Source organism: Macaca mulatta, chromosome 2 (assembly GCF_049350105.2).
Source record: "Macaca mulatta isolate MMU2019108-1 chromosome 2, T2T-MMU8v2.0, whole genome shotgun sequence".
NCBI lineage: Eukaryota > Metazoa > Chordata > Mammalia > Primates > Cercopithecidae > Macaca > Macaca mulatta.
The window spans coordinates 3,569,218-3,595,294 of record NC_133407.1 but is presented as its reverse complement, the minus strand read 5'-3'; the positions used below and the strand labels follow the sequence as shown (position 1 = coordinate 3,595,294).

Here is a 26,077-nt window from a genome sequence, read left to right as displayed (position 1 = left end):
ACCCTAGGGGGCAGGTGCATCCATGTGGATTGGGTTCAACTGCATAACACAAAATACCTCTAGTAGCAACGGTTTCAACACAGAGAAGAGCATGACTAAGCCATCCACGGAGGGCACGGCTGTTCCATGAAGTCATCAAAGACGCAGACGACCTCTGCTTTTCTCCTTTGTTATCCTTGATCTCATTTCCATCCTCAAGGTACTTCATGGTGCAAGACGGGGGCTGCTGGGGCTCTAGCCAACTTGGTTGCATTCCAGGCAACTGAAAGGACCAAAGAGAAAGGACACCCTGACCTTGCGTCCTGCAATGAGGCAGACTCTTTAAGCATCTTTCCTGGAAGTCTTTAACGTTTCTTCTCATATCTCACTACACACAATTTAGTCACATGGTCACACTTAGCTACAAGGAAAGCTATGAAACGCATTCTTTCATGGGCATAAGGTTACCCCCAGATAAATGGGATTCGGTTGTAAATTAAAAAGGAGAGAATTGACATAGAGCAGGAACTCGCAGTACTTCCACAGAAGGCAAGAAGTAACTACACCCACTCTACAGATCAAGAAATAGAGGCCCAAAGAGATTAGGTGTTGTTATGGTCACAAGATCACTAGTGGCAAGATGGGGACTAATTCCATGTCATCGGCCCCACATCTAGATCCCCTTTCCCTGTTCATGGAGCCTCCTTGCTGCAGTGGAGTCGCTGCTGTGTTTCTGTAAAGGCTCTTGCTTGCTCTCCTCCAGACCTTTGCTCAGCCCTTAGCTGTCCCCAGTTGGTCCAGCAACAGGATCCAAGCCTGCCAGCCCTGGGCTGCCATCCTGAAGGACTACTGTCCCCTGTCCCCTGCCTCATACTTCGTTCCCTGCCTTGCTTCCCTGCATTTGTGTCCCACTGGGTCCCTTGGAATCCAGGCATGGTCATTAGCAAGGAGGACCAGGCCAGAGATGGCCAGATCCCAGCAAGCTACAGACCCTCAGAGTAGGATCACAACCCCACAACTGTTTCTGCAATGCCCAAGGAGTTCTGTGAGCAGGATGCCTCACTTTGGGGTACCCATACCAAGACGGCTGACACCTCCCGAAATTGTTTCTGATGGCCAACGTCTTGTGTGACCACCACCTTGTTCCATTCTGACACTGAAAACACATTTCGTGATGGACGTGGACGCTTATCTGTGGGTCCTTGGCTACGATGCCTAAGCAAACACAAATTAACTCGTGCTGAAGTGCAGCTTGGTAAATAGAACCTTTGCAATGATGGAGTCCGTTATGGGAAGTGACAAGGGGGTTTCTTGGTGGTGAAATGTGTGGGGACTTCTGCTCCGTGAAAAGGGGAGTCTATTTCCACTGAAAATTGGAGCCTGGATTCTCAGCACAGGGGCCAGTCCTGTGACTTCCCTGCCTTCCTGTGTAAACATGAAAACATTTTGTTTTCAAGTTCTAGCACCCTGGCTACCTCTTTCATGTCTCTAACATGAAGGTCTCTATATTCTGGCAGCAGTTCTCCCCATTGTGAACAATGGATCCGCCACTCTTTCCTGGAGTTGCCCTGTCTCTGTTCCTCTCCCCCAGCAGACTCATCCCTCTCAGGTGGTGCTCTCCAGCCTCCCACCGCCCTCGACAGGGTTTCCTCAGCCTCCTCTAGCCAAGTACAGCGGAAGCACCTACAACCAAGAGAGAGGCACAGACTCCTGAGATCCTCTCCCAGGAAAGGCAAATGGGACCAGGCAGAGAACAGCCGGCTTCTCACCGAGGGGAAGATGACCAACCCCAGCCACAGCGCCTGACTTCTCCCTGGGACCATGGAGGGCTGTGGAAAGAATGGCGCCACATCATCCCATGTGCTAGAAACCCACATCACAGCAAAGAAAAAAGTTTCTCCACTTTATGAATCCGGAAATACCTCTCTGACCTATTCTAGCAGGAGGAAAAAATATGGCCTTAATCTTTTCAGTAGCAAACATCTTTCACCCTGTGACAGTTTGCAAACTGACTAGCCAATGGTCAAATGGCTCTTCAGCTTTCCTGTCTCCTGAGCCAGAACTCCTGACAAAATGTCATGTTCTATTACCACTGTTTATACTACATCTTCTAAAAAAGATGGACGATCTATCATCTAGGAGATAATTAAGTACCTACCTCTCAGGTACTGGGCTACGCACTTCACATATTTTGCCGCATCGAATCCTCACACACAGGGCTTACTGTCCCCACTCTCGAGCTGCCTCCTCCCTGACACTTGAAGTTTCATTGCTTTCATCTCTGTTTACCGAGGCTGAGAGGAGCCCCTCCTGATATGAGTCTGATAAGAATGACACAGGAAGGCAGGGAAGTCACAGGACTGGCCCCTCTGCTGAGAATCCAGGCTCAAATTTTCACTGGAAATACAGACTCTCCCCGCCTCATGGAGCAGATGTCCCCACACATTTCACCACTAAGAAACCCCCTTAGTCACCTCCCACAGCGGACTCCATCATTGCAAGGATTCTGTTTACCAAACTGCACTTAAGCACTCATTAATCTATTTCCCAATTTTAATTAAATTTTAATTTCATTTAATCATTAGTTTTTCTTCTAATTAAATAACATTTGAGTTATTTTAATTTAAAGACATAAAATACAATGCACCACACTGACAGAATGCAGCTGAGTGCAAAAAAAGAAAGAGAAAACAAGGTTTTAACTCATAAATATTTCAGCGTGCACTTCCTAAGAAACAAGGACACTCTCTTTCATAACAACAGTATGACATCAAAGTCAGGACACTAGCAGTAACAACCCAATACCATTTCATCCACAGTCCTATTCAAAATGTGTCAGTTGTCCAAAGACAAAAACACAGTTCCTGGCTCCAGACTGCATGTAGCTGCCCCACGCGTTCTATCTGAAATGATTCCTCAGTCTTTCCTCATCTTCTAGGACTTAGGACAATTTGGGGAATATGGGCCACTTTTTTATTGATTTATTGATTTATTGATTTTGAGATGGAGTCTTTTGCCAGGCTGGAGTGCAATGGCATGATCTCAGCTCACTGCAACTTCCACCTCCCGGGTTCAAGTGATTCTCCTGCCTCAGCCTCCCAAGTGGCTGGGATTACAGGTGCCCACCACCATGCCCGGCTAATTTTTGCATTTTTAGTAGAGATGGGGTTTCACCATGTTGGCCAGGCTGGTCTCGATCTCTTGACCTTGTGATCCGCCTGCCTTGGCCTCCCAAAGTGCTGGGATTACAGGCGTGAGCCACCGCGCCGGGCCATGGGTCAATTATTTGGTAGAAGTCCTTCAGTCTGGGTTTGCCTGATGTCTCCTCCTGACTAGAAGCGGGCTGTGCATCTTTGTCAGGAAAGCCGCGGAAGCAATGCTGCGTTCTCACAGCGCCACACCGGCAGACACATGGTGCCAGACCGTCCTATCACTGATGACGTTAGCTTTGATCACAGCCGAGCTACCATTTTTCTCTTTGTAACAACAACATTTTGTGGGGTGATACTTTAAGACTCTGACAATATCCCATTTCTTAACAAATGCTTACCTGTTTGTTTTAGCATCCATTGATGATTCTTGTCTAAATAAATTATTACTATGTTGAGCCAGGCACGGTGACTCACACCTGTAATCCCAACACTTTGGGAGGCCGAGGCGGGTGGATCACCTGAAGTTAGAAGTTCGAGGCCAGCCTGGCCAGCATGGTGAAACCCCATCTCTACTAAAAATACAAAAATGAGCCGGGCATAGTGGTGGGCACCTGTAATCCCAGCTACTCGGGAGGCTGAGGCAGGAGAACCACTTGATCCCAGGAGGTGGAAGTTGCAGGGAGCCAAGATCATACCACTGCACTCCAGCCTGGGCGACAAGAGCAAAACTCCATCTCCAATATATATATAACTATGTCGATTGTCAAACGGTGACTTTCCAATGCCTTCATTCCTTCCACATTTATTAGCTGGCATTCTGCTCCATTGTGTTGACCTCACCCATGCTCAGCCAAGAAGAGCTTCCTGGTATCACCCACTTATGGCAGGTTGTGCCAAGCATATTCGTCCCTTCTGGTTTTCCCCAAAATGCAAATACCAGAAGGCTCCGTGGTGCCTGAGGCAGGGGAACTGAACAAGGCAGAAATGTCAGAGCTGCTGAGGCTGCAGCTTTGGGCCCATCATCCAAGTATTTGAGACAGCAGTGACCCTCTTGGAAAATCTCCAGGCTACGGGATCAGTGTCCACTCTCACTGGATAAAGAAACGATAACTGCATATCACAGGCAGCACCAGAACACCTTCTCTTTCCTCTATTTGTTTTTTCAAACAACTGTTGACATGGACTCTACATTATTCCGCGAAATGTGAACTGAGGAATTTTAGGCCCTGGGGTAGAGCCGTGGGTCACAGGCCTGGCTATGGCACTGCATCCAACCATGGCTAAGCCATCACCAGCTGTCCCAGACTGTAAGGATGAGGAGTTTGAAACGGGTGCGGTCTGAGACCCCTCCCAGTCCTACCATGCTGTGATTCTGAACAGAAATGGTCTTTGCCCCTCACTCATACCTTGTTTGTTCTCAGAACAGCATAAATATATCATCAGACACAGGAGATACACCTACTGCGTTGTTCTCGCCCATACCCAGCCAAGCAAGCCACGAAATCCCTACTATGTGCCAAGCACTATGCTAAATGTGAAGGTTCAGAAATAAATAGTATCTTTCCCAGCTTCAAAAATGCCAATACTGGAGGGTTTTTCACTAGATATTCTCTGCCGCCACTGCTGCAGCTGCTTCCATCCTACCCTGGTCCTGAGGGCAGCAGCCCTGTTCACCAGTCACCCAGCAAGCATGGGCAGGCCCTGCCGAGAGAGGGCCCTACCTATGGAAGAAGAACCAGAGGCTGGGAGGTGCTGGGACCTGCCTTACTACTGAGAGCTGCCCTCTTCTGCAACATTCCTCACGATCATTAAACATCGCCACATGGAAACTGACATTTCCTTAGTACCTACTGTGTGCCAGCCCCTGGAATACCTGAAAGGCCCCCACTTTCCATTTGGCAAATGTTGAAAATTCGGGTCCATGGTGGCCTGTACTAACCTGCCTAGGGTCACATGGCCAGTGAGTGACACAGCAGGAATGCAAGTTAGCCCCCGCCCCCATCACAAAGTCTGAGCTCTTTTGCCTCAACGTGGTCCCTTTAAACAGGGATTACCTCTAAATCCACCCGCTCCCTGTGCAGTTACCTACTTCTGGGAAACACTCCAAAACCTAGTGGGTTAAAACAACAGTGTATTACTATCCCTGACAGTTCCGTGCGTCCACTAGGCTTAGCAGGGTGGTTCTGACTGTGGGGGTCTTTTGGGTGAAGGCAGTAAGATGGTGGCTGGGCTGGAGGCCTCTAAAGGCTCAGCCTGGCTGGCTGACCGTGATGGCTACACAGGTTGCCAGCAGTCCCTGCTGGCCGCGGCCACACGCTCAGCAGGGCTGTCAGCCTGAGTGCGCTCCTGTGGGCTCTCCCGGGGGCTGGGGCTCCATCCCAGCATGGCAGCTGGAGTCCAAGATGAAGTCTGCCAAGGTGAGTGTTCCCGGAGACCCGGGCTGAAACGGCAGGGCCACTTATGACCCAGCCTTGAAAGTCACTCAGCATCACTTCCACTACATCCCATTTGTCAAAACAAGCCACAGTGCCAGCCCAGATTCAGGGAGAGGAACCAACATAAAGGTGTGCGTACCAGGAGGTGTGTCCCTTAGGGGTCGGCTTTGGAGACCAGCTGCCACATAGCCTCGTCCCACAGTGGGATACAGATACAGATGGTCCCCGCCACAATGCGGGTCCACTTAACAATTTTTCAGCTTTAGGATGGGTTTATCAAGGCATTAAATGTATTCTTAACTTAGGATATTTCTGATTTACAATAGGTTTATTGGGCTATAGCCCCCCATAAGTAAAGGAGCAACTGTATTTTAAATTTCTTCCTTATACTTTTCCTAGTTTTCTACTATATACAAAGACACACACACTTTTGTAATCACAGGAATAAACATTTGAAATTATAACTATATAATATTGTAATATATGTTCTATGCAGGAGTATTGGTGTGTCAAATGTATATTAAAATGTGTGTGTGTGTGTGTGTGTGTGTATATATATATATATATTTTTTTTTTTTTTTTTGAGATAGAGTTTCACTCTTGTTGCCCAGGCTGGAGTGCAATGGCATGATCTCAGCTCACCGCAACCTCCGCCTCCCAGATTTAAGCGATTCTCCTGCCTCAGCCTTCTAAGTAGCTGGGATTACAGGCATGCACCACCACACCTGGCTAATTTTGTAATTTTAGTAGAGATGGGGTTTCTCCATGTTGGTCAGGCTGTTCTCAAACTCCCAACCTCAGGTGATCCGCCCGCCCCGGCCTCCCAAAGTGCTGGAATTACAGGTGTGAGCGACCACGCCCAGTCGTTAATGTATATATTTATGTATATGTGTATATACACACACCTATGAAACTAGAAGAAAATATACAAAATCCCACTGGGGTAAATGTGCAATTATTTTTTAAGTATTTTTCATGTTCCCAAAATGGACATATATTGCTTTTGAAAACGTCTTAAAAGAAATTAATTAACTACGTCACAGAACACACCCATCTTTTAGTCAATGTGTATCAGATTTAAGGCATTTAGCCATGACCTCAACTTTCTTTAGGATTCCTTCTCAAGGTCAACAGAGGTACCCATTTATACAACCTTCTTCCTAAGCCAAGTCCCTTCCAAAACTTCTGCATTCCTCCTGCTTCACCACAAGATGATTTACTGGGCTTCTAAATGCATTTTTCAAAAAAAAATCAAACAATAAGCTGAGAGTTCATCTCACCTGGCTTCGTTTCCTGTCATTCATCTAGTTGTATTTATGCTACATTTCCCCATCTCTTCTTGCCAAGTACATCTTGGAAACAGCAGGTGCTCTGAGTATCTGAGCAGCTTAGAAAAATCCTCAAGCCTCCAGAGACAAGCCTTTTCCAGAGGCCAATTTGTATTCTCAGAGCTCCAGGCCTAAAGGTACCCAGTAAGCCAGAGCAGTGACTCTCACCTGTAATCCCAGCACTTCAGGAGGCCAAGGCAGGGGGATCCCTTAAGCCCAGGAGTTTGAGTCCAGCCTGGGCAATGTACTGAAACTCTGCCTTTACCAAAAAAAAAAAAAAAAAGGAACCCAGCCATGAATGAGTAGCCTCAGAAATAGGTGAGGGGATGAACTCATGAATGGGAAAGTTCAGTCAACCCTCTGTGTCCAGGGAGGTAAACTGAGGCAAAGCAATTCCCTTCCTGTCAGATTTAAATGATGGTATAAAACTCACTGCAGACAATGAGGTGGAAGGTGATGAACCTGCTGCTGCCTAAAATGACACAGACCATCCAAACCCAACAGCAAAAGCAGCCAAGGGGCTTCCCTCTGAGTCAACAGCCAACAAACGGCACAGGGTGAGCCTGGACTGCACACTTCGGGAACTGAGCATGGTAAGAGCAGGGTACCTGGGCAGGAGATGCCAAAGGCAAGCCTAAGTTCTCCTGGCAGCCCTACCCTTCCCAAAGGAGGGTGGGTTCTGAACGGCTAAGCACAGGGGTCTGTTACCAGTGTCCACACAACAGCTCTGGGAGCCCGAGATGGCGTATTTGTTGAGTCAGTCAGTGCTACTGTTACCCGGTCACTTTCCAACCATAAACCCAAACTTCAAATTTCATCACTTGGGGTGGATTAAGAAATCTGACTTGGCCTTTCTTGGGGTTTAATGTCCTACACGCCTGCATGAACGAAAAACTTTGGCATTCCTATGGAAATATAAGACATTTTAACCTTATCCAGGCAGGATGGTATCCGGATTACTGGTGTCTTGATTGTACTCTTAAATGTGCAGTTTCCTGATGTCCACGGATGTCAAAACAAACAAACAAACATACAAAAAGCATGCACTGCCCTGATGAGGCAGAGACGCCGTGCTCTGCCCTTTCTCTCCTCTACCAAAACAGGTTGCTTCCCCACAGGTCTGTGCTCATGGTCTGGTTCCCAGAATGCCACGTCAGGGCAAATGCGCTTTCTGAATATTCTAGTCCAGTATCAAGAGATGAGGTTGCCTCTGTGCAATTCATACGACAGTTATTTGTGACTTTATTGGAGTCATTAACAGTTAAGTGGGTCCGGGCGCGGTGGCTCACGCCTGTAATCCCAGCACTTTGGGAGGCCGAGGCAGGCAGATGACGAGGTCAGGTGATCGAGACCATCCTGGCTAACATGGTGAAACCCCGTCTCTACTAAAAATATAAAAAATTAGCCGAGCGAGGTGGCGGGAGCCTGTAGTCCCAGCTACTCGGGAGGCTGAGGCAGGAGAATGGCGTGAACCCGGGAGGCGGAGCTTGCAGTGAGCCGAGATTGTACCACTGCACTCCAGCCTGGGGGACAGAGTGAGACTCCGTCTCAAAAAAAAAAACAAAAAACAAAAAAAACAAAAAAACAAACACACATGCAAAGAGTTAAGCGATAAACATCCAGGTACAGAGTTTGGTTACTACCAGTGATAGAAGAGTTGAACAATCTTTTTTTTTTTTTTTTTTTGAGATGGAGTCTTGCTCTGTGGCCCAGGCTGGAGTGCAGTGGCGCGATCTGGGTTCACTGCAGGCTCCACCTCCCAGGTTCACGCCATTCTCCTGCCTCAGCCTCCCGAGTAGCTGGGACTACAGGCGCCCACCACCATGCCCGGCTAATTTTTTGTATTTTTAGTAGAGACGGGGTTTCACCATGTTAGCCAGGATGGTCTCGATCTCCTGACCTCGTGATCCGCCCGCCTTGGCCTCCCAAAGTGCTGGGATTACAGGCCCAGTTGAACAATCTTAAAAGTGATTTCAATTATAAAGCCAGGCGTTAATTGTGCGGTCACAGAAATGCTGAACTCATACAAAAGGAAAAGGGATGTTCCTTTTCCATGCGAGCCAGTTTGGGTTTTGTTTTCTTTTTAAAACACTTTTACCTCCGTTCATATCTTAAGTACCATCATGATGGCTGGTAACTTTAATTCCTTGAATACAAACAAAATTGGTCCAAAGCACCTTCTAGCCCAGGCGATCTGGGATTTTCTGCTCCAAGATAGAGAGAGCCTTTCTACTTTTCAGAAGAAAAAGCTGGACCTGCACCAAAGTTTCCTTCTGCACCTAATGAGAGGCTTGCCATGCTGTAATAATCACAGAAACACGATGCTGCTCGAAGCGTTTCCCTCAGGAGGAAGAACACTGCCCCAAGAAGTTACCAGCTGAGCACTGCTGAACGTGAGCACAGTCCCAGGTTCTCTCCAGGGCCAGGGGAAGCACCAAGCCAGAACCTCCGAGTGAGTGTCCCGTCAACAGTACCCACAGCTGGCAACAGCACACTGCAAAGTTCTAAGGCGTGGATGCCCTCCTCGTTCATGACTAACAACTTTGCATTCTTTCAATCATTCAACAAATATTTATTACACCCCTGCTGTGTACCAGGCGCTGCTCTAGCCACTGCAGATAAGGCAGGGGAAAGACAGGCATGGGTCCTGCTCCTGTAACTTATAGACTAGACGAGAGGGCCTCAGACGGCAGTGTTACAGAGAAAATAAAATAGGGTGATGGGGGAGAATGTGACATTGTGAGAGCTACTGGAATCAGATAGTCAGGGAAGGGCTTTTCAACAGGCAACATTTGAGCTGAAACCTGAACTATGGGAAAACAGAAATGCAAAGATTTGGGGGAAGAGAGGGCAAAGGGAGTCACTAGTGAAAAATCAAGGAATGCATTTAGCACGTTTCTGTTGAAAAGCAGGGAGGAGAACCAGTGGAGTCGGAGCAAGGGGTATGAGGAAGAAAGGTATTAAAGCCATGGCTAGAGAGCTAGGTGGGCACACCTGACCGGGTGAGGGGCTTTAGGCATTAGAGAGGAGTGATTTGGCAGCCCCCCGGGCTGATCGACACCCCTACTTTGAAGACTGGGCACCTCTCCATGCCTCCACCTTGATCCTGGTGTCCTGGTCCACATCTTGTGAGTCCCCCAGGAGCTCTGTCTCTCTAGACGGTACTCTCAACAGTGGAGATGCTCACCCTGAGAGATGTTACAGGGCTCTCAACTAGGGAACCGCATCTCCCCTGCATTTTGGGTCCTCTGGCTAACTTTTGTGAGGCTGGGATCCAAAGACAGAGAGTGTGGCTGCTATTCCTCAGGAAAGAAAACACCAGGAAGGCGCAGGGAAAGCTGCAGCGTCTCCTCCCCCAGCATCTGCCTGGCCATTGTGGTCTGGTTCTGCTCCTGGCCTCATTCTCCTTTGTGCTATTACCTAGGAGGTGGTCGACACTAAGGAACATTCTGGTTCACATAAGACTTGGCGGAAGAACAGCAACCAGCACAGGCTTGCTACGCACCTAAAAACGGGCATGAAACTCTATTTTTATTCACTGAATCCTATGTTCCCAATGATTAAAAGCATCACTTTAAAGACCTTTCATTTTCCTTTCTGGTTGTTTTCAAATGGCCAGTGAGCTTCCCAGTTTTCCAAATTCCGCTCCTCCACCCTCCCCACTATAGTAGTCCACTGACTTGGGGTAAAGTACGGGCTCCGGGGGAATCCTACTGACAGGCGTCGCGGATAAAGCTTCGGAACGTCCCGGTAGAAAGCAGGCGCAGCTCTGCGTCTCGGGCATCCCGCACCTGCTCGCTGTCCAGCAGAGCACCCAGCTCCCACCAGGGAGTCCCTCCTATGGGTCATCAGTGGCAACGACCTCATTTCCCTGACGGGAAGCGTGGAGATGTCATTGTTGGGGGTCTTCCCCAGGTCATGCGACTAGGGGCTGTGTCAGCAGGCACTGGTAAGCACAGCCTCTGGCTCCGTGGGGTTGCAGGAGCAGAGTCCCTCAGTCAGAGGATGGAGAGAGAGGAAGCCCAGGGCAGAAGGAGGACACCAGGCCAGGGAGATACTTCTCTGGTGATTTTTTTTTTTTTTTTTAAACAAGGGCTGTAGATCATTTCATTGGTCAGCTTCATATAAGCCAGCCTCGTGCCAGCCTTGCTACTGGCAATCAGGAAACCTTCCACACACCACCCCATCTTTGTCTAGAGACTCTAGATACTCAAAAGGAGATGCGGCTTTCACTTTTCCTCTGCAGAGGAGGCAGAAGAAGGGGTCCTGGGATGAGGAACCACAGAGGCTCTCCCTCACAGCAGTCCATTCTTTTTCTTCTTAGGACTTCCCACAGTTGGCAATTGTACCTTTTTTTTTTTTCCAAGATAGGGTCTCCCTTGGTCACCCAGGCTGGAGTGCAGTGGCACAATCACAGCTCACTGCAGTCTTGATTTCCTGGGCTCAAGCGATCCTCCCACCTCAGCCTCCTAAATACCTGAGACCACAGGTGCACACCACTACGCCCGGTTAATTTTAATTTTTTTTAAGAAACAGAGTCTCATTATGTTGCCCAGACTGGTCTCAAACTCCTGGGCTCAGGTGATCCTCCTGCCTCAGCCTCCTGAGTAGCTGAGACTATAGGAGCACGCCACCATGCCTAGCTATTTCCTTTCCTTCCCTCTTTCCCTCCCTCCTTTCCTTCCTTCCTCCCTCCCTCCCTTCCCTTCCCTTTCTCTTCTTCCTCTTCCTCCTCCTCCTCCTCCCCTTGGCTGCCTCCTCCTTCTCCCCTTTCCCTTCCCCTTCTCCTTCCCCTTATTCTTCTTTTTCGTAGAGATTGGGTCCTGCTATGTAGCCTCGGCTGGTCTTGAACTGGACTCAAGTGATCCTCCCTCCTTGGCCTCCCAAGTAGCTGGGACTACAGGAGTGTGCCACCGTGCCCAGCCACAGTTGTACATCTATTTGTTTCCTTATTTATGGTTGGCCTCTCTCCCAAGACTGTAAGATCCATGAGGGCTGGGACTGTCCCTAAGGACAGTGTCTGGCATATTCAGCAACAACTATTATTTTTTAAAAGGAGGAAACACAAGACTCTCAGAACCAGGTTCACTTGGTAAAGAGCTTCCCCAAGCAAGGAATCCTTGCTTGTGTGCCATCAGTACGTTCCACCTCTCTGACACGCTGGTATAATTTGATTAATTTATTGCATTTATTAAGCTCCCTAGCTTCTCCAGTTCCTCATGTTTGGAGATACATTGATGTTGATGAGGCTGGAGAGCTGGCGGAAGCAAGACGGTAGTCTGTATCCCATACCACAGCTGGCACTCCCTTATGCTTACGTAAGGACTTTAAACATGTAAAAGGCAGATGTTTGGGGTTGGAATTGACAATATGCAAAGCTCAGTAAGAAGATGCAAAAGTCACAGTTCCCATGGTAACCCTCCTTACATCACAGAGCCCAGGCCTACAGGGTCTGCTGGAAAGGTGATCTGAGAAGTAGGACAAGGCTAACTCCTCGGAACCAGCAAGAAACTCTCAAGCCCCCACCTAGGAACTAACTCCCCGGCCTGCTGCCGCTGCTGACATCCCCCCTCCAGCACGTCGGGGACCACATGCCACCCTCCTCGCTGGGCTCTCACATCAGCACTACCAGCCAGGGGTTACTCCAGCGAAAGGGAAGGGTCCTGCTCATAAAGGCTGTGTCCCTTCCTCAGGCTTCTGCAGGAGCCCTTCTGCCAAACTCCTCATCCTCCTGTGGGCTTCCCAGGCTGTCCATGTAGAATTACTTGCTCCCTTGCAGTATTAATTCACATAGTTCTGTTGCATGCACAGAGTATTATATTTAGGCATTTGTGCATCTGTGATGCTTCCTCAACAGTGAGGCCCACACAGGTATGGACTGTGTCTTGCCCTTTCATCCCTGGCCTCCAGAACAGGATCTGAAGAAGGACCTCAATTTCAAGATGACCTCACATGAATGAATTCAAGATTCTCTCTTGAATCTTGAATATTTTCATCAAGGACTTACTAGAAGGTAGAGAAAGATACTTACCAGGCTTGCCGGAAGCATGAAACAGAGACACAGAATGGCAAACGGGAACGGCGGAGGAATTAGTCTCTGACACAATCTGGCGGGGTAGGATCAACGCACCAACCCAAACCTGGGCTGCATGTGAAAGCCCTGCAGTGGCATCATGCCAACCAACCCCACAAGTTCATGGCCATGAGACCTGCATTAGCAGCAGCCTCAAAAACGGGGAGATGGCCAGGTACGGTGGCTCACGGTGATAATTCCAGCACCTCGGGAGGCCGAGGGAGAAGGATCGCTGAGTGCAGGTGTTTGAAAACCAGCCTGGGCAATGCAGCAAGATCCCATCTCTAAAAAAAATAATAATAATAAAAAATAAAAAAATTAGCTCGGCATGCGTCTGCAGTCCCAGCTACTCAGGAAGCTGACGTGGGGGAACTGCTTGGGTCCAGGAGTCGGAAGATGCAGTGAGCTATGTTCATGCCACTGAACTCCAGCCTGAGTGACAGAGCAAGGCTCCGTCTCTTAAAAAAAAAAAGAGGGATGGAAATGTTGCCTTTGTTGACTGGGGCGTCAGTTACAAGGGTACGTAAGTTTGTCAAAACGAACTGAACTACACACTTAAGATCTGTGCATGTCATGGTATGTAAAAATTTTATCTTGATAGAAAATGAATGAGAAGGAGGTGTGACAGTCTGACTCCATTTTCTGCTCTTTAACTGCTGACAGCTTTTTTTTTTAAGCCCCATCCCTCCCTCTTCCCTTTCTGCCCCACATCTGGGCAAGCTGGTAAGAAAGTCTGAATGCTGTCCCGCTTGGCTGCGGCAGAAGGTTCAAACCATGCAAGCCCTTGCCCACACGGAACCCTCGCCCAAGCCTAACCCCTAATCCCCAAACAATCCCCAGACCGGGCTCCTTTCCCTTCCCTCTCTTTCATTTTCAGACCAGCTTGAGAAGCCGGCCCTGCTCTCTCCAGAAAACCCTATTATGTGGTCTCAACGTTCAAATCAAATTCTGGGTGGAGACCATCCCGGAAATGTGGAGTGGCCACAACGAAGGGCACACACAGAGGATCTGGTGCCACTGCAAACCCGGTGTCTCCAGCAGGACGCGGCCATCAAATAAGGGCTTGGCGCAGCTCCATCCGCAGAGGCATGGCTCCCTGGTTTCACGCAGGGAGCTGAGAACAGCCCCGTACTCTGCCCTCCGGTTTGTGTCTGCCCCTCTCCCGGTGCCCAGCTCTGAAGCACGGTCTTCACGCCTGGGCCCCCTGTATTTGAGGGGGGCAGAGACCAACCGCTGTGCATTCAGAAGCAGGTATCTGGAGAGCGGGGAACCCAGAAATATTTCCACCGGGGAGCACATGGGGAAGCCAGGACTGTTTCCCCTGATGGAAGGCTCTCTTTGAATTTGTAAAAGAAAGGATAAAGGCTTCTTCATTGAGGTCGAGAGTTGCAGCATCAAGAGATAAAAGCAGGTCTTGGAAAACATAAGAAAGAGTTTTCTAAAATATGTCGGAAGATGGAAGAGGCTGCTCTGAGGGTGGCAGCTCCCTGTCCCTGGGCCTTCACGTAGTTCCCACTGGACAACCCCACACTCCAGGGAGGCCGTGGAGGAGATTCGAGAACTCATGATGGGGCCGGGCGCGGTGGCTCACGCCTGTAATCCCAGCACGTTGGGAGGCTGAGGCGGGAGGATCACGCGGTCAGGAGACCAAGACCATCTTGGGCAACACGGTGAAACCCCGTCTCTACTAAAAATACAAAAATTAGCTGGGCGTCGTGGCGTGCGCCTGTAATCCCAGCTACTAAGGAGGCTGAGGCGGAAGAATCGCTTGAACCAGGGAGTCAGAGGTTGCAGTGAGCGGAGATTGCACCACTGCACTCCCGCCTGGGTGACAAGAGTGAGACATCATCTCAAAAAAAAAAAAAAAAGGAACTCATGATGGGCTCGTACCTCAGAGTTTTTCCAGACCCGAAACGCTCTGACCCAATTCAACAACTCCCTTATCTCCACTAAAAACTGCAGTGTTCAATATTCTGACCAGAAAAGGATACGGAAGCTCAAGAACTGGTTTTCAGTCACGTCCTATTTACACTCGACTTGAACACTGGCCAAAGGATCAGTCAGCTGAAGAGGCCTGCGTATGTGGAGGAGGAACGCTGAGGGACACCGGCCTCAGAATGGACACCGCCAGCTTATGAGTCCACTAATCAATTCCAACAGGAAAACCCTAAAAACAGAAACAAACCACAGGCAAACAGCCCACACCGAGAGGTAAGCAGTTTCCAACTGGGAACTCAATTTCATCCTGCCTGTGAGAAAAGCACAAAAAAGTGACTTTCCAGATTTCACTTATACCGTAGAGATGTGGTACAAATTTAAAAACGAGTCACAATTAACAAAGGATTTCCTAAGTGTGGTGCTGAGCCAGGAAAGCCTGCCCTGTGTCGCTCATGCTATGACTGATGTGTGGGCCCTGAAGACGCCTCCCCGTGCTCCCTCGGGCCTTTGCTTCCTCCTCTCCCTCCCACTGTCTCCCGAACACAAGCAGACTCCAGGCCGGGACTGCACACTGCAGGCAGAGTTGGGCCAGGGTGAGGCTGAGTGACGGAGTGCCTGGGAAGGGACAGAAGAATCTCTGAGCGGCCCCAAGCAGTGGGGTCCCGACAGAGCACCCCTGACCCGTCATGGAAGGAGGGGAGCAAACAAGAGAGGCAGGGAGGGAGGCAGCGACGCAGCAGGCCTGGGGTGGTCTGGCTTGCGCACAGTCATTTCTAACTCCAGATCCCCGTCTCTGCACTGACGCCAGGGGCGGTGAGTGGCACACTCAGTCCCTCAGGTACAGGAAAGATCCCTTCCATCCTGGGGACCCAGCTCATGAGGGCCGAGGAGGAAGGAGCCACAAAGGTCTGGATGATTTATCCCTCTGGCCTGCCTGGTCCTTAGGACACACTTCCTTCGGCTGCAGCCTCCCTGATTCCCGAGCTGTTTCCTGCTGCTTTTCTCATTTCATCAACTTCTTTTGAACAATTTCCTGTTCCTTTTTCTTTCTATGCTCCTCTTCCTGGCTCTGTAGCCCTTGGAAAGAAGCAAACAAACAGATAAGGGTCAGCATCCGAGGCCAGCCCCAGGGCCCTTCCCAGCCGTCTCTGGAGCGTGATGTGGCCCCGTCTGGCTAGGAGCAGCAGACGGCGGTGGCCGGAGCACCCTGTGCCACGGAAAACGTGACCAGGAACACGGGTCTGACAGCTCTGGGCGCACACAAGCCGACGGGAAAGGCGCCCACTGCCCCCACCCCTGCAAACACGCGCCTGCTCGCCAGGAGCAAGGGCCGCGCGGACCCTCCTTGGGAGAAGCCTCAAGGCCTGTCCCTATTCCTGCCTCAGGATTGTGAGCATGAGGGATCCTCAAGGCCACTGTCGCCCAGACCTTTAGCTATAGAAAAGTAAATGGTATGGTTCATCCCTTCTTGGCTAATGAGGGTTGACCACAAACCAAACTATAAAATGCCCAACTGATTTCAAGGAAGTCAGTTCAGACAAAGGGCTAAAGGGTGGTGACTCCAGGCCGTGAGAGGGAAAGGCAAGGCCAGAGCGTCCAAGCCTTTGATGAGGCCCACCTGTGGCCAGGGGTGTAGACCTTAGAGAACATGTTCTAAAAAGAAATAAAGGTACTTTATTTGAGAAGTCGGTGCTTGAGAACACTGTGCTTCTCCTGAGGACGGACTTGCTTCTTTCTCTCTGACAATGACAGCTCCATAAAGGTGACAATCTCCCTTTTCACACCGGCTACATGGCTGAGGGGCTGAGGAGCGTGTTTGGCCACCAGGTGTGCCTTTGTGTCTTTTTGTATGAGGCTCACACTTTCATCTTCTACACATTTACCCCTGGCCCTGAATCTCTACTTGGTTTTGGTTTTTTTTTTACCTTTGTGTCATTTTAGTGAACACCTCAAATTCTCTGAGGACTGTGGCAGGGGACTGAGGAAGTGGATGATAATAAATATCCACAATCATGGTGTGTGCAGGTAACACTGCTTGAGTGCTTACTGTGTACCAGGTACTGTTGGAAGCTGTTCCTGTATATAAGCTCACTTGGTGCTCACAACAACCCTGGCGCTAGGTATATTTCCGTGGGTACTATATCCTCCTGTGTGCTGGATCCTCTCACCCTCATCTCAGAGGAGGAGTCTTGGGCCCAAGTGGTTAAGTGTCCACAGGTGGTATCTGGCAGTGCTGGGGTTTGCACCCCAGCCGTTCCTCCCCATGGCTGATACCCTTAACCACCGTGTAATACATGGAAGTAAGAGGGGAAGGTGAATGAGTGGCCTAACCCACGGACAATGGGTAAACTGCCCACGCTAAAGTCAGAGGTTAGTTCCTAATGAGCTTTCGTATTTTTCTTGAGAACGCTGGTCACCCAAGATCTCCAATAAAATATGCTACTACCAACACACCTTCTTCCTATCTCAACAAACGCTCCAGTTCTCTGGTCCAACTCCAGAGCAGTATGACTAAAAACTGCCATTTGTTGAGTCCTTGCCTCGTGACAGACACTGTGAAGGGCCTATTTATTCATTTATTCATTAATCCAAGACCCCCAAACCTAGTCACCATCTTTCCAGATACTGTGCCAGCCCCTGAACGGGGTGTGTGCTCCTGGGCAAGTCATTTAACCCGTCTGCACGGGATTCTCTTGCCTTTAAGATGGCAAACGACTGTATCCACCTTCCTACCTTACGTGGTGGTGGTGCAGGTGAGGAATCAGCACCTGTAGAGCACTGAGAATAGTGACTAACCTCTAATAATTGCTCAATTAATGTCAACCGGCACTGCTGCTGCTGCTATCACCTGACGAGGACAACTACATAAAGCAACTTGTTTATCTAGGGAAAGTAATCGTAGCAGCTTTTACTATACAAGGGACTGGAAGGTAACATCTCCATTCTAAAGGTTCTAAGTCTCATTCTCCCAATAAAACAATTAGTCCTGTATGCAGACGGACAAGCCTCAGGGCCACAGAGCCAGACTCACTAGATGAGCACAGCGTGTTACTCACGCTGCCAAAAGCTTATAAACAGCCCCGTGGAGGAGAAAACATCCTGCTTGTTTTTCATTCTCCCTCCTCCCCCCTCCCCCGACGCCAAAACCTAGCAATGAGCCAAGGTCTGCTTTCACCATCAAGAGTGTAGGTCTTAATACACAAAGTCACTGAGGAAAGGAAGGAAATTAATAAAAAGAACAAAAGACCTTACGTTTTTCATCCCTTTATGTGAAATCTATTTTTTTCTCTCAACAATAAAAACAACTGCCTCCCTCTAAACAGTAAAGACGAAAACGTTTGGCGTGGGACTGTCAGAGCAACTCCCTGAACCCCAAAAATTACCGAGAAACTTCTGATGTGCCTGGTGCTAACGTATGTACCAACAATAGAGGAATCCCAATATCCATAGAGAGTAAAGAAGACTAACTATGTTATGAGAGCTTACATCATGTTTTCACACACTTCATCTCCTTTCTTTTCTATAAGGCCTTGAGAGGTGCATGTTCTTATCCTCATTTTATAAGTCGAGAAACTGAAGCTCGGGCAGGACCAATAATTGATGAGTTCATATAATGAGAAAGCAAGAACGGGGTTCAGGTTTGGGGTTCTAAATTCATTACCCTGTTCCCCTCGCTGTGTGTGATGTGGTTTGGCCGTGTCCCCACCCAAATCTCACCTGGAATTGTAATTCCCATCACCCCCACGCATTGTAAGAGGGACCTGCTAAGAAGTGACTGGATCGTGGGAGCGATTTCCCACACGCTGTTCTCGTAATAGTCAGTTCTCACGAGATCTGACGGTTTGATAAGCATCTGGCATTTCCCCTGCTGGCACTCAGTGCCCCTCCTGACCCCTGGGAAGAAGGTGCCTGCCTCTCCTTTGCCTTCTGCCATGACTGTAAGTTTCCTGAACAATGCGGAAGTGTGAGTCGAAACCTCTTTCATTTACAAATTACCCAGTCTCAGGTATTTCTTCGTCGCAGTGTGAGAACAGACTAATATGGTGTGTCTCCCACTGAACTCTTGGGATTCAGGCTAGGATTGGTCTGTTCTTGGGCTCTCTGAAAAGTTGCCTTCCATCTGTTGTGGCCACTGCAAGAAGGTCTGGTTCTAGGAATCCAAAAAGGTCAGGTCATTTTCAGGAATCCAGGGGACTCAAGTCCCTCCAGAATGATCCAAAGCTCTGCTATGGTTGCAAACAGGAAGGAAGTAAAATTACCAAGGAGCCCAGAACCCAATTGTTACCCACCCTGGTCCCCAGGAAAGGGGCAATTTGGGACCAACTAGGACTCCACCCCTCAGTACTCGAGGACTTGAAGGGAACTAGTGTGAAGGTTGAATGGTCAGAAAAGAACTGGAAGGCCTGACACTTCCCAGGATCGAAGGGCCGTGTGATCCACGTGGCAGCCCTAGACCATCTGCGGGGCATGTCACTGTGAGAGAAGAACGCTGCCTTAAATTCTGGAATGAAAATCTTCTGTTAGAATACGGGCTGAATTTATCATCTACAAAGGAAGAGAAAGAGAAAAAGAAACACAAATGGCCTAGTTTGTGCAACACTGTCCAGCATACTTAAACTCATGTAATCAGCACCATTGAGCTACGAGCAAAGGCAACCACCACAGCCAGATACACAGGTGGGCCCTGCACAAGGACCAGCGTGTAAGGGCCTGTGCCAGTCCTTTCATTAAGAGTGAGTTAATTCGGTGTAAAAGAACAATGGAAAAGCTTGGCAATTGCTTCACTGTTACAACAAACTACATACATTTTTCATTTCCAAAATGCTAAATGTGACTGGCTTTTAGCCCAATATGTGGAGCTCTCTTCATACCTCAGTGGACCTCCTTTTGGATTTCAAGCTGCCAAACACCTTTAGATCATAACAAGGGGCTAACTGTACGGCATGGTCTTTAAACCAAAAACATGATTAAACCTTTGCCTTTAAACCGAAAACATGATTAAAATCCCAACTCACCTTGTTGGCTGACACCATACCTCAGACTATCTTAATAAATGGCCTCCTAATTCTGGAAGTTTAAGAAAATCCTCAAAATGGTTTGGAAGAACCCCCCAAGGAAAGTGTAAGTCTCCCTGATTAGGTCTACTTACCCAGAAACAAGGTCTCCTCAGGATTCACCAGAGAACCAACAGAATTCCTTCCCCACCCGACACACTTCCAATATTTGAGTCTATCATAGACACAGTAGGCTGGGAAAATATTCCAGGGAACTTACCATTCCAAAAGAAGTGACTACTTCAATTAGGAAAAAAATCTGAGTTCCCTTTCAGGTCAAATCATTCTCATTCATCTTTACCAATAAAATGGTCTACATTGAAAAGGTAAGTTTGATCCCCGCATCATCAATCATCCTTTCAGTTTCATTTGATCCAATGTTGGGTATTTATACAGCTCATTTTACAAACCATACAAACCAGAAGGTAGAAGTGAGGAGGGCCTGGCACCCCTTAAGTCTGCCCTCTTGCAGAGCACTGACAGCTCCACAAATGACCTCACTCCCAGTAAAGAAAAAAGAAAAAAGAAAGAAAAGAAAAGAAAAGAAAGAAGGAAGGAAGGAAGGAAGGAAGGAAGGAAGGAAGGAAGGAAGGAAGGAAGGAAAAGAAAAAAGAAAAAGAAAAGGAAAGGGGAAGGAAAAGAGGGTGCTGGAGAATAGGGAAGAAAGGTCTCTTCTGGGAAACAGAACAGGCGGGGTTTTGGAATGCTCAGTGTCTTTGAACTTAGACTAAAGAATGGAAAAAGCAGCTCAGGGAATATTCCATCATGATCATCTGATTGCTGGAACATGAAACTTGGAGCACATCTGCAGTGAAATGGGGGAGGAATAAAGATACTGAAAGGACATTCTCCAGAACCATGAGGACAGAAAGACTTGAGCAGAAAATAGGCCACTGGTATTTTGGGGTCCTGCTTCAGGAGCAAAACGATGGTCCAGAGAGGTTTGGGGCTGGTTTTTGTTTTTCCCTTTGATTTCTGAGGTCACTGAAGGACTATGGGTAATAAGGTCAATTTGTGATTTATAAAAACCAGCTTTCTGACTTAAGAGCTGCGGCACACATTAGTTTAGACCCTGAGGTCATGTTAGTCACTGGTGTTGGGCTGGCCTGGCCTGAGGAGCAGGTCGACACCCCCTCCGGGTGCTGAGGGACACAATGGGGACAGTATCTTCACTTTCTTCCTTCCGGTCCTTCCTGAGTGCCTGCAAGTGAGCCCTAACCCTGACTTCTCTAAAAGAGGCTCACACCCCCATCTACATACCTGGACACCCCCCACCTCCTTGCACACAGACCAGAGGCCTCTCCCTCCCCTTTCCCACCTCTCTCCAATCACTTTCACTCAGACCTTTCTTCTCCTGTGAATGCTGCCTGCTCCTTTGGCCCTCCCTTGGCTCTGAAGACCAGCCCACAACTTTCTGGCTCCAGGGTCTCTGGGACACCTACCACAAGCTCTCAACCTCCCCTCTCACCTAAGAAGTCCAGGCACTTTGCTCCTAAGTGCCTGGACCGCCTCCTCAGCTGCCTTCTGCTGCATGATCAAGTTTCCCCAGAACTGAAGGCCACTACAGCGCTGTTCCCAGACATGTCATTCCCCTCTTCAAAACCTGCCACTGCTGGTTCCCTCACCACAACCCGACAAACGGAACTCCTCACTGAGCTTCACTGTGCTCTCCAGGGATCCTCAAGTCCAGACCATTTTTTCAGGTCCATCCCACAGAAGAACGCATGAAAAAGTACTTAAGTCACCAGATGAAAATGCAAACCATATTACTCCATTGGTTAAAATGCCACCAATGGTTACAAATCCCACTGTGCCCAGGATAAAGTCCCCAATCCCTGGCACAGCTTTCAAGGTCCTGAATAGCCTGACCCACCCCCCCCCTCCAGGCCTGGGTGTCCTCTAGGCAGCTAAGGCTTCAGCTTCCAGGGCACATCAAGCTCCTTCCACCTGCAAAGCTTTTCCACTCACTATGCTCTCGGCCTCAACTACTCTTCTTCCTCTGTGTCTTGGCCTGGCTAAGTCCCACCCGTTTGTCTCACCTTAAATGTCACGCTCTGGAGGAAGCCTTTAGTAACAATCCCCCCCACACACCCTGAATCCCCCATCGGGCAGCACCTGGACTTCCCCTTCATCGCCCTTATTGCAGCTGTTCCCGTTACCTGGCTAATGTCTATCTTCACCGTCCATTCCATGAGGACAGAGACTGACTCCATCTGTTTTTCTAACCCCCATGTCCCTAGCACCTAGGCAAGATTTGGCTCACAGGTGAAACTGAATAAATCTTTGCTGTGTGAGTGACGTGCTGGTGGTAACCTCTCCATGGACCTGGGTCCTCTAACCCACAACACTGGCTGAAGCTTTTTTTTTTTAAAACAGAGTCTTGCTCTGTCACCCAGGCTAGAGTGCAGGGGCGTGATCTCAGCTCACGGCAACCTCCACCTCCCGGGTTCAAGTGATTCTCTTGTCTCACCCTCCTGAGTAGCTGGGATTACAGGCACCCACCACCGCACCCGGCTAATTTTTGTATTTTTAATAGAGATGGGGTTTCACCATCTTGGCCCAGCTGGTCTCGAACTCCTGACCTCGTGATCCACCCGCCTTGGCCTCCCAAAGTGCTGGGATTAAAGGCGCGGGCCACCATGCCCGGCCAGTTGAAGCTTTGCTTCTCACTTCTCCCAACTGTCTCTTCTGTGTCCCTTCTCTTGACACCAGCCTCCACTGTTATTATTAATATTCATTCGATTTTTTTTTTCTGAAAATTCCAATTTATCTGTACAGTGCTGTGAGGAGCCCTAAGACTACAGTCAATCAATCAGACAGGCAATCTCCTCCTAATAACTTGTCCTAGTGTTTACTGGAGCGACTGAAGAGCTGAAACATACAGAAGGGGAAAGAAATGGGATTCCACCCCTGGAAATTATGCCTTTAAGCTTCTTTGATTTTACTTGCTTCGCATGCACATTGAGGTGGAGTCCCAGTTGATTGAAACTGTTTTCATCTGCAGCTAGAAGTGAGTGATTCAGGCTGCATTCCACTGAACATGCTCTTAATATTACGGAAAGACCCAGGGCTGAGGACATGCCTGGACATGATTAACAAAGTTGTGCATTTGTAAATTACATGAATTCCAGGAAATATTTTAAAACTCCCTTTCTTCCTAAACACTTCAAAGAGGTGTCCTTGTTTATTTTCAACCTTTTACTCCCAACCTTTTTTTAAAAAATGTAAATCCCTCCTCTCTCACGAAGGCTCTACAAAAGAAAGCCACTGTGATATGAAATCCGTCCAAAGACATGAGTTCAATTAACATCTCAACGAGCTTGCTTGGCTCTACATTTAGATGTGAGAGTAAACATCTGACTCTGGAGAAGGACTCATCCCAGAGACACCACTCCTGAACAGGAAAAAAGTCTAGAGGATGGAATTAAATTAGTTTAGCTCCCAAAAGAATAGTTAATAGAAATAGTCTCTAGCCAGTTAGCCACACATACAGGACTTGCTCTTTACTCCTTGGAGAAGAAAATCCAGGGAATGAGGCTGAAACAATCCTCTGTGCTGCCCAGAGGTAGGGCTCGAACACCGGACCAAATTGAGGACTAGCGAAAACAGGTCTGGAGTGGAAGCAGCTTTCCATAAGACACACCCGCTAATGTGCCATGTCAGCTTACCATTGCCATGGCAACACCCAGAAATTACTGCCCTTTCCATGGCAATAACCTGACAACCAGAAATTACCACCCTCATCCTAGAAATTTCTGCATAAACTGCCCCTGAATTTGCATATAATTAAAACGGGTATACATATGAGGGCAGAATTACTGCTGAGCTGATACTCTAGGCATGCTGAATACTCTAGGTACTCCTCAAGGAGCAGTACCTCTGCTGCTGCTGCTGCTGCTTGGTACTGGCCATTTCAATAAAAGTTGCTGCTTAACACCACTGGTGCACTCTCGAATTCTTTCCTATGGGGAGCCAAGAACCGTCCTGGGCTAAGCCCCAATTTGGGGGCTTGCTTGTCCTGCATCGTAACTGCTAGCTCCCGTATCTGTCCACTGTGTGGTATCTCAGAATCATAGACTCTTAAGGTTGAATGGCAACATTTCTTCCAGTTTCCACACCACTGCTCCATTTCCCGCCATAGCCAACTTTGTGTAAACATTAAGCACTTACACTAAAATTTTGTGACAATATGACAGAGATGCAGAACCAGGAGGTGCAGCCTCATACAGTAACATCCGATGGGTATGGGTTTAAGCTTTGCTCTAGCTTTCACCAGGTGTGTGATCTTGAGTCACTAAATTTCTTTGAGCCTCATTTTCCTCACACAGTGATAACACCAAAGAATAAGAATACCCATATCCATTAAGCCCTTACTATGTGCCAGTCACGACACCGAGTAATTTATATTGATTAACTTATTCAAATCTCCCAAGAACTTCATGAGGTGGATACTATATTATTTCCATTGATATAGTAACATATGTGGCGTGCCCACTAAGCTACGCAGACACCAGGGCAACCTCTAGGAATCCAAGGCTTAATTTGGTTTTAAAATAAAAACCAAATTATTAAAATAAAAATAAAAGATTAAAAAAGTACCAAGTACATAAAAAAAGAAAGTACTAAGCAAAGCCATCAATGACCACACATTGCAAGTGAGACAGACATCATAACTTGTCCCAGACAAGTTACTAAACAAACAAAACAGCAACAACAACCATTAGAGGGAAATTACCGGAAATCGGAGTTTGATATAATATCAAAACATCCAATTTTCAACAAAAAGAGTTATAAAAGATGTAAAAAATAGGAAAGTGTGACCCACACTCAGGAAATAAAGCAGTTAATAGAAACTTATTTTTTAATGTATCCAGATGTCAGATTTAGCAGACAAATGCTTCAAAGCAGATATTATAAATACATCCAAAGAACTAAAGGAAAACATGTTTAAAGAATTAAAGAAAAGCATGATAATAATGAATAAACAAAGTGTTTCAATAGAGACCTTTTTTTTTAAAGAACCAAATGAAAATCCTAGAGTTAGTTCAATAACTGCAATGAAAAGCTCACTAAAGGGACTCAACAGAAGATTCAAGATGGCAAAAGAATCAATTCACTTGTACATAAATAGAAATTATCCAGTCTGAAGAATAGAAAAAAAATCGAAGAAAAATGAACCAAGACACCTGTGGGACAACTTCAAACATACCAATATACATGCAATGGGAGACCTAGAAGGATTGGAGAAAGACAAAACAGGTGAAACAAATTTATAGAAAAAAATGACAGAAAATTTCCCAAACTTGATGTAAAACATTAATATGCACATCCAAGGAACTCAACAGACCCCAAGTAGGATAAATACAAAGAGGTCTATACCTAGACACAGTATAATCAAACCTGTGAAAGACAAAGAGAAAAAAAAAAAGTCTTGAAAGCAGCAAGAGAAAAACAATTCGTTGTGTACAAAGGCATTTCAATATGATTAATGGCTGCCTTCTCATTAGAAACAATGGAGACCAGAAGGCAATGTGATGCCATATTCAAAGTATTGAAATCAAAAAGAAAACATCAACCAAGAATTCCGTATCTAGCAAAACAATTATTCAAAAATGCAAAAAAGAAAAAAAAGAATATTTCTGTATAAACAAAGACAGAGAACAAACTGTTTGCAGATTTACCTTGTAAGACATACTAAATGAAGCTGGGCATGGTGGCACATCCCTGTCATCCCAGCACTTTGGGAAGCCAATGCAGACAGATCACTCGAGGTCAGGAGTTCAAGACTAGCCTGGCCAACATGGTAAAACCCAGCCTCTACTAAAAATACAAAAGTTCACCAGCCTTGGGGGCGTGCACCTGTAGTCTCAGCTACACAGGAGGCTGAGGAAAGATAATCACTTGAACCCAGGAGGCAGGCGTTGCAGTGAGCCGAGTTGTGCAGCCGCACTCCAGCCTGGGTGACGAAGTGAGACTCTGTCTCAAAAAAAAAAAAAAACCTAAATGAAATCCTTCAGGCTGAAAGGAAATGATGGCAGATGGTAACCTGTGTCCTCCACAGGAAGAAATAAAGTGCACCAAAAATGTTAAATATATGTACTAATATAAAAGACTGAAT

General features: G+C 47.6%; 1 protein-coding gene across 5 annotated transcripts in view; it reads right to left on the bottom strand.

The window, feature by feature from the left end:
* Positions 1-26,077, bottom strand: part of XXYLT1 (xyloside xylosyltransferase 1) — a 197,002-nt gene that overhangs the window by 91,931 nt on the left and 78,994 nt on the right. For 2 of the 5 annotated variants that reach the window (XM_077990736.1, XM_077990735.1), the window contains exon 3: positions 58-262. In XM_077990736.1, coding sequence (XP_077846862.1) covers positions 58-253 — 196 coding nt within the window. In that variant the 5' untranslated portion in view covers positions 254-262. 5 annotated transcript variants of the gene reach the window in all.